Source organism: Rhamphochromis sp. 'chilingali', assembly GCF_963969265.1.
Source record: "Rhamphochromis sp. 'chilingali' genome assembly, chromosome: 18".
NCBI lineage: Eukaryota > Metazoa > Chordata > Actinopteri > Cichliformes > Cichlidae > Rhamphochromis > Rhamphochromis sp. 'chilingali'.
The window spans coordinates 9725457-9737672 of NC_137945.1; the positions used below are offsets into that span (position 1 = coordinate 9725457).

The following is a 12216-nucleotide window of genomic DNA, read 5'->3' on the forward strand; positions in this document are numbered from 1 at the left end:
GCATTGTAATGTAAAGTCTCTGTGGAAAAGTTCTTGCAGTCCACATGGAACCCCACGCTCAGTGTCTGATCACAAAATGAAAGTCACACGGGAAAAAGATCTATGAATGCGTAAAGTATAATCCCATCTTAAATGTCAGAAAGGAGAATAATCTGGGGCTAACAGCTTGTTATTGACAGCTCATTAGCCAATGAGCATGCAGTTGGATTAACAGTTAAATTCACACCTTTCTCACTGCAGAAAACCACAAAGGCTTCAGCAAAAACGCTCATCTCGACACCTCATAACAGAACTACACCAGTGGATGATGTCATAATAGATATGTCCATCATTTATAATGTCTAGGGTCAGTGCCTAGCTGACGAATAATTTGATAAGAGTAATGTGGGCCTTGAAATGACCTGAAAGAGTAAGCCAAACTAAATATAACATCTTGTGTTCAGATCTGACTGAGTAATGACACTGCGGAGAACTGAGTGTATTTGATGCCTCACGCAGCATCCTTGATCCAAAACAACAAACTCTGACCAGCACATTTCTCATGTGACCTCTCTCTACCGGTCAGATGGGGCAACAGACCAGCTCTGATGTCACGATATTACACATGTCAGAGCCTGGACCTCAGCCACTCACAGCCCAATACTCAGCAGGACAGATTACATGGGCCCGCCCACTCCCACTGACACGCCATCTGCCATCGCAGCGCCCATGCACACTGTAAACACATACTCGAGCACGGGCATGCAAACACTTTTAATTTTCAAAGAGATGCTGACAAGATGTATAAGGTCACCGCCGGCCAAAATGACTGCCTGGACCGGCAGGCTGAGACGGACAGGCAGGGCAGGCGGATGTCATGGAAGTGACAGGGGGTAATAACGAGTCAGCATTCGCTCACATCACACTTCACTGTGGCACTTTTTCATCATGGCTAAAAGCTATTTGCTTTCTCTCAAATCTCTGAGTCCTGACTGTTAGATTCGTATCACAACAGATCCGAGAAAGTCAGAGGAATTTCCTGATTGTCCAGAGTAGTTCAGATCCACAATATGAAGCTATATTTTGCACCTGGAGTTTAAATCAACAGCTTATTTAAACACAACAGTACTCTTTTTATGTCAATTTCAGTGAGATGTTTCACTTCAAAAGCTTGTTGGGGCACTTTTTCCCTCTACACTTCCTGGACATCATCCCTGTCAACGACATATTCCCTTTGTTATCCTTTATTTTAAAGACTTTATCTTACATGGTTACTTTGGATGTTTGCCTATTTTGTCAAAAGTTGAATGAGTAGATCAATGCCACTTTTATATCTGTATAGTTAATAAGTTATTATAACTAACTACCACCATGATTGTGAGTGGTAGTAAGGCTTCTGAAAAAAATTAAATAAATAAATACCATGACTTGATAGCGTGGCAAGAGTATAACTGTATATCAAAGATGGACATAGCTTCAACAACTGCCTGAATTGTGTTCTCATGGCCAACGGAGAGTTCACCTCATTGGGTCTCATTGTCTAGAGGTCCCTGTAGCTCTCTTGATTTATGACCTCAGTAATCACCTTCCTAATGAGTATAGGTCTAGGTATATTGCCTCAAACACTAGCTTGAAGTCTTAATTAATATAACATAGTACAATGGTACACTGTGATCCTATTAGAGTAAATTATATGCAAAAGCAGGGCATGATTTGGTGTGTCGCTAACATGACTTGTTTCTCAGTCAGATCCACCTCAAGAAACCACAATGAAGCATTCAAACAAGTCCAAGCCAACAGGTAAGATTAATGTGGCTAGGCGGCACCTTAGATATTGAGTTTTTGCAGTCATATGACCACTAACCATGTGACAATAACTTTGTTTTGATCATCTGTCCACCACCAGTTGCGAGCGAAAAATGTGTATTACCTGACAGGCTGGTGAGCCATTGCTGTAGTTTGATGGTAATCACTAGCAATCGACTCCAAAAGCCCCAGTCACACAGGCTTACAGACCCGTCAAGAGACCCCCTGGCAACCACTGGTTGCTAGGGAACAATATGTAATATGTTGTACAAAGCAAGTTTCTGATGCAATAAAATCTCTGTGACTGATTACACCAAGCGGCGCAAGCAGCTTCCAGCAACTATTTGCCAACCAGTCAGGGAATGAATATTTTTCAAGGTTGTATCACATCTAATGTGGGGGACAACTCTTGAGGAATGTGAGCATGACATGATGAACCTGAAGTATATGTTTAATAATTAGCCTAACAACCATAAAAGTAGTTTGTCAGTGAGTAATGATCACACTTAAGATCATAAAGGAAATAAAACTAGTTTTTTTTTTAAATATATTTATCATGGTGAGTTCACAATTTATCATGATGCATGCATGGGATACAGTATGTTTTATGTTCAATGTGTATACAAATTCAAAAGTAAGAAAATGTATAGTTATAAAAGTTAGGTATAAAAGTTGTGCGTAGATGTTTTTGCTTTCAGACCAAGCTAGTCTAGCCATTCGTGGTCTTCAATATAAGAGTGGCATTGATTTCCCCATCTGGCACACAAAAAACACTTCTTTGAATTTCCAGAGTGATTTATAGAGGACATAAAACACGAGACAGTGAAAGTAGACAGTATATCCTTGGTTTCTTGGCATAAACATAATTGTTAAAGCCGTCTCAAACTGCTTTTCAGTTTTACTGGTCTTATTTTCCTCCGAGCTGTCAATTCTGTCACTAGTTAGCTAACATAAACTAATGTAAGTCTATTAGCCACAACCAACCGACCAACCAAATGACATCACATTCCGTACTGACAGAAGATGATGCTAAACTGTTTTTTCAAACTTGAACTTTAAGCACTTATTTCTTAAATACAGCTTCACAAACAGAGTTACATCAATGTCAGTTGTTGCTATCATGTTTCCATGTCTTCTTTAAAGTTGTCATTGTGGATTGAAACAACCCAAAAATAAAAGTTCTGTATTTAAGAGTCCGCAGTGATAAAGACAATGAAAGAGCAACAAAAAAACAAAGACAAAAACATGTAAAATAAATAAACGAACAAAAAGAGAAAGGAAGAAGCAAATACATTTTTACAAAGTCCATCCCTTACATGATAAATGGAGGCTGGGTCCCTGGGAGGTGACTCTCTCTGATTTGTCTGAAGGACATAATGGGAGGGGCTTTGACTGTGGTGGCTCCGCCTCTTGGCACGTTTGGCCGTATCATTGGACCGTTTGCCCGGACGAGCTGTGTGGGAGGAGTAGTCTTCACCGCTGGTCCGTTCGTCCCCACCGGACAGTCCCACGTAACGCATAAGCGAGGCTTCTGTGAGACACAGTTACACCAGCCAATCAAAGCTCCGCCCACATTTGACTGATTTTGATCTCCTGCTCATACTTTTTCTAGTCTGTCTTCATCAATACTTCCTATGTTGTCATGAAGGTTTCTGGGTTAATTAGAGACTAAATTTAAAAATATATAAATAAAAGGCTGCAGAAAAAAATGTCCTGTTATTCAAATGCATCAAAATTAGGGCAGTAGACTTCAAGAGCAGTCAATAGAAAGATTTTAAAAAAGGAAAACTTTTTAAAGCTTTTGACTTCTATTTACAGAATCCATACTTACTTCATCAGCTATTTTGAAAATATCTAAGGAGTGCAAAAATTCCAGACGTAATTTTTTTTTTTTTTGTGCCCCGTAGTCTCGGCATCCCTCGAGGTTAATTAGTTTTGTTTAACCCAGACTGCAGTAAAAAATTCTGCATTGTGTTTTATCACCTGATAAACAGACTACTTAATTTGTGAAATAAAGAAAACCATGCAGCAAATCAGCTCTGGGGATTTGGTAATTTATAACCAGGACTAACAGATTAAGGTCAAGAAAAGATCACGGTCACTGTTGAATAAAACCATCTTATTAGCTGCAATGCAGTTATGTAAAAAGCCAACAAGAAGACCAAAGTCAGCACATATGGGAAGGACAAACTGTCAGAAAATCCCTTCAGGCAGCGTCAGTTGATAAAGACGTATAAATAATAAACCTGCACAAATTTACTTTGGTGAAGGTGTGATGAGGAGTTTTTGTGTTTTCATGTGAGGATTCAGAGACACACATCCTGCAGCCATTTTCACACGCTGCCACTAAGCGGTGTGCCCACAAAGGAAGTGAGGAAGAGAAGTGTTAGCCAGCATTGAAAGGGGCACACCAATTTATCACACAAAGACTCCACGGTTGTTACTTTTCAAGTCAAATGATTGTGCATTCAAAAATCTGCACAAATAACACAGACTTCACTTATATTTGTGCCATTTTTCACAATACAAGCTGCAGTTTCCAGTTTCCTTCAGTTTGGGAGCATGATTTTTTATTTCCTTTGTCAAATATTGCACTGCTCTCCCACATAATTCATAAGGTCTGTGCACGCATTTGGATTTCCTCTGTTCTTGCTCCAAACTGCACCTCTGCACTCAGAGGTTCTGTTGCCTGGACTCATTTCCTGTGTGATATCCATCCTCTCTGCTCCCAGGATTTTTCAGTTTGCTTGTGAAACTTCAGCTTTCTGATATTTGTGCAACAGGTTATGACCCAAGTGGGCACAAGTCCCTGGGCAATGATAAGCACTCAATCACTGGTTTGATTCCCTAGCTGAACTGCAAGTCATTTCATGTAGCACTGGTGTAGGAACAGTGGATACATTGGATTAAAGGGAGAGTACTTGTCCATGAGTGACGCTTCAAGTACAGCGAAAGTACTCACTTGATGATTCTGCACCTCAAAAAAATAAATTTTTAAGGATGCGGAGCTAATCTCTATTGTGAATACACACCATTTCAGCTCTGCTCCAAGGTGAGGTGTAGCCAGTTATGGTTACTGGTTATAATAGCATGGTTTTGCAACATCTGCTCCACAACCATTATTATTATTATTATTATTATTATTATTATTATTATTATTATTATTATTATGTGTTAACCGTTAGCACAGGGTAGGTTTAAAAAAAAAATCCCTAATTATCAGACAAATATGTTAATCACAATAACCCTGGTAACACTGTTTCTAGGAAGTGAAAATGACCATATAAGCAATGCATTTATTAATATATTTTGAGATTTGCTATGGAGACATGGCACTCAAAGAATCCAGAGTAGAAATATATGAGCAAAAATAGAAAATCCTGCCCCTGCTCCCACAGAACCAATCAACATGAAACATTTTTGGGGGATGTTTCAGTCCAAGTTTTTAGAGTTAGTATGGAGTTTAGTCCTTTTTATGTTTCTAAGTTTAGTTGTTCTTCTGGTTCATGTTTTCTTGTCTCAGTGTCATCCCCCGTGTTTCCTCTGAGAGTCCATCATGTCCTCTGTGTATGTTCCTCAGTCATGTCCATATCTCCCTCCGTGTCTTGTCTCCCTTTTCGGTCCCCAGTTTCCCCGCCTTGTTTTTTATTCCTTGTCTCCCTTGTCAGTCATGTGCATCCATGTGTTCTCCACAGTCCGTCATGGCTCTGTGTCCCTCACTCATTCGTCCTCTGCATCTCCTCAGTCTGTCTGGTTCCCATGTCTGTCCTCCCCCCGGTCCCAGTGTCAAACCTGTGAGTCCTAGTCTGTGTTTTCGTGTGCTTCCAATTTTATTTTGACATTTTCTCATCCTGTGTTCAGTGTGTTCAGTTTCTCTTCCCCTGTCTCCTATTCATCCCAGCTGTGTTCCCCATGTGTTTCCTTTCTCCCTAATCACCCTCGTGTGTTTCTATTGTATGAGTTTCCTTTTGCTCCTCGTCAGGTCGTCTGTCCGTTGTTCATCATGTTGCAGATTTTTCCCATATCCAGGTTCCGTGTTCCATTTATTTTAATCTTATCTTCTCAGTTTAGTTTATTGTTTAGCTTCATCTTACTTCCCTTCTGCATATCGTAATTTTTTTTCCTTCAGTCTAAATAAAAGGCTCTTATTCTGTTAAATCCATTCTCCTTTTGGTTTGTCTGCATTTGGGTCTACTCCGTGCACTGGCCACCGGCGGTAACAGGTCGAGGACTTTTTTCTTTTGTTTGGAATGATTCCTCTTTTATCGTTTCAAGATTGAACATTTTGCATTTTTGCTAATACATGTCCAGATGTAATAAGAAAACATGGTAAGAAGTATGTTGAAGTTACAAGAAAATATCACAGGTCAATTTGGATCGAGGGATTCAGCTCCTGCATGGTGAGGATGCTAACGTTTAGTCTTGGCTAGTTTTGTAGTCTGAGGTTTATTTTGCTTCTAAGAGAATTACGGAGAAAAATTATTAGAGAGACTGATCATGCATTAGTGTTCAGCTCTTTGAACACAAAAGGAGGAGTGTGGGGATTTAGCCATAACAAAACATCTGCAATAATACTAGTATTTTTTTTTTATATAACACATTTCTTTCATGTTGTTATGTGTGCTGATGATGGCACACAATAAGATAGGTAGCATCTACAAATCACTGGAAACTGCTAAACAAAAAGTTTTTTTAATGGAATTTATATAACCAACACGCTACCAATTCAGCATTGTAAAGTTTTGCTTGTGTGACTGATGAAGTAAAATTCCTCGGCTCCAAAATACTGTTTATGAGTTCATCTGTGCAGCTGAGTTTATTCCTGCTTTGCTCTGAATTTTTTTACATCTTTTTTGTGTAACTTCTCTCCATTTCTCCACCTGAACTCTGGAGCAAACTCGGGTTTCCTCTACCTCTCTCTTCCCTTTTCTGCGGATCCCACTCTCCTGTCCTCCCTTGGTTGCTAGGCAGCGGCCAGAGGAAAGTGAGACACCGAGAAGAGCTGCTGTCAGCGTCACCATGGCAACTGTGTGAGTGATTCAGGTGGAGGTCAGGGAGAATAAGCTTTTTTCAGTTTCTACCTCCACCCCTCAGTTCCTCTTTTCCTCTCTTTCTCTTCTTCCTCCTTTCATGGCTTCCTTTCATTTTCTCTCCCTTTGTGCAGACTGTTTGCCTTTTTTCTCCCCCCTCCTACTTCTTTCCTCATCATCCCCCCCTCATTCCTCTGTGATGCTAATCACAGGGAGAATTAGCAAAAAGGGATAGAGGTGCATTGATCTGCACACACACGTTGATCTCTTTATAATTCATAGAGACAGGAGCGCTTAACAAATATCTAACAGGCTCTTCAGGAGACACATATGCACTCCACACGCCGGCACTCACCTCTGCGGCTTTCTCTGTTAAGCTTGGCTGGGTCTTCATAATCACCCACCCAGTTACACTCCACAGGCATGGAGATGGGCCTCAGCCTGCCTACAAGTGCACACACAATCACAAGTTTAATAGTAGCAAAGCAGATGGGTTGATCAATAAAAACTTATGGTCCTCAACCAAAAATTTGAAACTGTTGTGCAAATTTTCACACTTTCCAATAAACATTAGGCTAAATGTTGGTACACTTAAAAAATAATAATTAAAGGACAAGATGAAGAGTTGTACTGAACTGATATTTAACGATGAATAAGGGGTTTTAACAACATTAAAGCAGCCGTAGTAATTGCAGGATTCTTGTATTTCGCCAGCTTTGTAACAAGCTCAGTCGCTCTATGCTGGGCCTGCAGGTGGATTCATACTCAAATAATGATTTTTATTTTTTCTAAAGTGGCTCAATTCTGCAGCATGAGATTGAACTCGGTTCCCTCGCGCTTTGTTTCTCCCTCTCACACAAACACTCAATCATGATAAGAGCGAACCGTATGTGGGTGTGGTGCAGTACACGGGCTCCTCCTCTTCTCGCCGGCGAGACTCTTGATCCAGGAAGGAGTTCGGTGACTCAGAGCGCTTAGCAGCGCTGACGCCACCATGGTTACGAGATGCTTCATCACCAGACAAGGCTCCTGTCTCATCTCTATAGCAACAGCAGAGGCAGATTTTTAACAAATGGACGTCAGTGTCAGAGCTCATCTTTGCTGTCACCTGTTCCACTGTTTTATCCCGCTTTTATTTTCAGCTGTTTAAAAGACCCAGGTTAACTACCTGGGTGTATATGGCTCAGCAGGTGGAGGGGGGATGTAAAGGTCCTGGAGGGCGGAGTTCTTGGTGGGTGTGCCTGAAGGCGTGGCTGAACTGCTGCCTGGGCTTCTGGTCGGCTGCAAAAAGTGGAAGTAGGGTTTGATTTGTCTTTTTTTTCTGGAATCTAAAAACCTTTTGCTTCAAGTTCAACTTCTGACATAAAAATATGTCCTAAATATATCCTAAATATAACTCTAATGTTGAATGGCTTGACAACTTCAAGAACCCAAGAAACACAGCACACCCATGACATAATACAATAATGAAGTGATTGTAATTGTCTTTAAATGATCCATTTTAAGCTTAAGTTATAGCTGAAAACTAGTACAGCTTTAAATAAAATGAGAAAATTTGGACAAATCTCTAAATGGAAGAGATGTGGCTGAAAAACAGAATTGAATGGGCCTGATCTCCAGGCCCTCAAGAGGAACTGGATTACAAACAGACTCTGAAGTGAAAATCACTGCATGAGCTCATTAACACTGGTGAATTCATAGCTCATTAGCGCACACTGCCTTGCTGTGAAGGCCCCATTAATGCTGAACAACATAGGCAGGCTTTAGGGAAATGCATAGAGCCATCAGTCCTTTTCTTTCTTTCTTTGCCAGAAAAGGGCTTGTTTATTACAACAAGCCACTGCCAAACACCATTTCGTATGTATTTTCATGGCTAGCATTGCTATGTAAAGAATCATCCCTACATTATCCTTTTGATTCCTGGCCTCAAGCAATGATTACCCTGGGAATTTTACAATTTAAAAGCATTTACTTATTAAAAGTACTATTTGTGTAACTAATATTGTTTGGCCAAATGAGCAGAAAGTCCGCCACGATCAGAGGATAAGAGAGGTTGAACATGGTGAAATGTCACTAAGCTACAGGTGGATTGAGATGTTTTGTCATCACGAGTGAAAATACTAGTAAAGGTACTGAACTCTGATTTAAGTCAGTGTATTGTCTATGTTTCATTTTTTTTAAATCTGTCTGACTCTCTAAAATTGTTAAAACATTGACCGCAAACAGCATACCAACTGTGACACCACCCAGTGGTGCGCCTGCTCTAAAGCAAGACTTGCTTTATCCATCTTCTTGACACTAACGGGACTCATAATTTAAAAAATGAACATTCTGGTATTTAATATAAATAAAAACTGGAGATTAACACTATAAACTTATCAGGAAGGTGTTTGTCGAGATTATGAATCATTTTAATTAATTTATTTGTAAAGTGCCAAATCACAACGGCGGTCACATCAAGGTGCTTCATGTAATAAAGTAAAGATCCTACTATGATACAGAGAAAAGCGTAAAAATCAAGTCTGCTAATTTGTTTTTCCATCGACATCGAAAGAATGCAGCCTTGGTGCTTGAGTTTGGAAGCAGCATCCATCTTTTCTGTACAGTCTATGAATAAAACACAAACTTGATCTGTTAGTCTTTGCATTTAAAAATAAGTTATCTCTTATTCTTTAGGAAAATATCATCATTGGCAGTTATTGGAGGCATGTTTAGTGAAATAGGATAGATGGATGCAGATCTAGTTCAGGTTTGGAAATGTGAGCTTTTTGATCAATTGTGAACTATGAGCTACTTCATTTTATTCTGCGTGAACTAAACTTTGAACTAGCTCATGTGAACCTGCACGTCACTGACGTTTGTTGGATTTGGTACTGGAATTGGCCTGTGCAGAACTTCATTGGGGGGTAATCGGGGACAGGAATCGACCTGCATATTTCTTCAACTATTGTGAAGTCCATAAGCTTCCATTAAGACTGAAAGAGATATTGCAAGGAGGGACTACTTACCATATAGGACAAAATAAAACAAAATCAATATCCCTTCCTATAAGTGCAAAGCGAGAACAGTGGCAGCTCAGTGTAGTTATTATCTTTTTTTACCTCCATAAAAAATGATCATTGTGTCCCCAGGGCTTAGAGCGTACTGTGTTATAATATCCAATTGCAACTATAGCCAAACAACAAAAATAAGAACAAAGTTGTGTTCTTCTCCTTTGTGTTTTCCCCCTTTGTCTAGATAATCAGTGATAATTATAGTGCCATAATCTAAAATCATAAGAGATTTGGGAACGTGGCTTGAGGGCATCATCAGTTTTCGTTTCCCTTTCAGTCCAGTGTGTTTCAGCTGGCAAACAAAACCATGCTGAGCCACTGCTCCCTGACCTAATTACACGCTTTAGCTCCAGTCGTTCAGGAGAGGGAATGCTGTGGGGAATTATGTGGGCCAGTGCAGTGCTTTAATAAAGTCTATAAAAGGTAGAGCTAGTCCCACCTGCAAAGCCAGGGGTTTCCAGCGCATGTTCTTCAGCAGCGCAGGGGCAGAGCTGAGCGTGCTCTGTGGACGCTTCTTCAGGGTCAGGGACACGATGCCTTTATCGGCCCGCAGCGAGCCGACCAGGTTACGTAACTGCCAGCCCACCTGTGAACGAGAGAGGACGGAAAATTAGAGAGTAAAGTGATCTGCAGAAAAACTAGAAATCCTCTATATACAGATCAAAACAATCACACCCTTATTTATACAGTAAGTAGCCTTTATGTGCAGCCTGAAGTTTGAATTCTGTCCACGTCGTGATTGGATCTCTCTTGTTGAGCGTTCTGTGCAAGGCAAGTGGGTGTGGAGGTGGAAAGTCTATCTATAGAGCTTTCATGTGATGTAACCTGCCCTCAATTTGAAAACAAATACATGTGATCACAAATCGTTTTGTTTTTTGGTTATTTTTATTTGTATTTACCCACTATATTTACAAACCCACATCAGCGCACTTTTGTGAACAGAAACACACAAGGGTAAACAAAAGTAAACACGGCAACAGGAAAGTTGGGCTAGCTTCCCCTCACTGCAGCTATTGAACTGATCTGATCATAATGCAGGAGGAGTCGTAAAGGTTAGAGGATCTGATTACACTAATTGGAAAGCAAGCTGCTTGCATTTGCACCTGTACACGGTCCACAGTACAAATGTAAGGAGTGCCACTAAATCACCAAACACCAAGCAGGAACTTGGTTTAAGTAGCTAATAAAATAAATTCCTGCTTATACTGGTCATTTTATCAATCATTAGACAGAAAATTAATCTTCATGTGACTCTTTTCTGACGACACTGAAAATCCTATCAGTAGCAAGCAGGGATGAAGCAACATGGCGATTATTTTTTTCTTCTAATAATCAAATAATTGAAACCCTCGTTTTAACACTCAACAACCTGTCCGTCTTTCAAACTCCTGAGATGCTTAGTTCATATTCAGCAGCTAGCAGCTAACTTAATCTGTCTGAGGTTTGTTGCCAAGCAATAGGGTATATCTATTTGAGCTTTTTTTCTTGGTCCTTACCAAAACAGCAGATTTTTGTAAGAACAAAAAACACTGAGGTGAGAAATGCAAGAATTCTATATATCTCATCCAGAGCTGATCATCTGACCATCAGCTGTTTATTTCTCATGACACATGAGCATCACATTATCTCTTTTGTGTTATTTCATCCAATTGTATTACATAAATACTATCTCAGCAGCTTCAAAGGCTTATTTATTGTCAGGGTCCAGTGTAAGAAGTGAGGACTTAGCAAAGTCCAAAAACCAAAAAGAAAACTTATTAAAATCTAATAAGAGCATTCAGAAAGTGCAATTATTCCAACAGGCTTTCATGAGCAACGTGCTGTCTGACCTTTGACCTATAACCTGACCTATGTTGAGCCAAGCTATGTACTCACTCAAGCTATGGCCTAGTATATTGTTGGGAAGTTTGAAGGCGATCCCGCTTTTCTTACTTTTCTTAAAATTTATTTCAAATCATGAAAGCGGTCTCTTTTCTTGAAATTTTTAGTGTTTAGTTTTTGTTTTGTTTTTTGGAACCATCTTAAAATTATATTATGTAGAGAACTACTTGCGCTAAATCTTTTTTAGGGTCATATTAGCAGCAGATGTAATGTCAATTTTGTCATACGACGTCATTCGCAAGAGTGTCAATGAAAAGCCTAAAAAAGCCACAGCACACAGACAAGAGAGGGGGGTGAAAACAGAGAAACAGTGGGGAGACTAGAATTTCAGTAAAATCAAAACAGCACCCAAATGTAATAATATCACAAGAACCAAAAGTTAGCATGACATCACAAAAAATCCAATTCTATTATTGTTTGAATGAGTTTTTGTATATACAAAGAATCAAATAAGATTTAATGGTTTA

General features: G+C 39.7%; 1 protein-coding gene across 1 annotated transcript in view; it reads right to left on the bottom strand.

The window, feature by feature from the left end:
* Window positions 1-12216, bottom strand: part of cnksr2a (connector enhancer of kinase suppressor of Ras 2a) — an 86155-nt gene that overhangs the window by 23446 nt on the left and 50493 nt on the right. Inside the window, exons 9-13 of the mRNA XM_080865960.1 lie at window positions 10308-10454; window positions 7984-8096; window positions 7701-7855; window positions 7171-7260; window positions 3102-3316 (exon numbers count right to left, since the gene is read on the bottom strand). Coding sequence (XP_080722086.1) covers window positions 3102-3316; window positions 7171-7260; window positions 7701-7855; window positions 7984-8096; window positions 10308-10454 — 720 coding nt within the window. The remainder of the gene's footprint in view (window positions 1-3101; window positions 3317-7170; window positions 7261-7700; window positions 7856-7983; window positions 8097-10307; window positions 10455-12216) is intronic.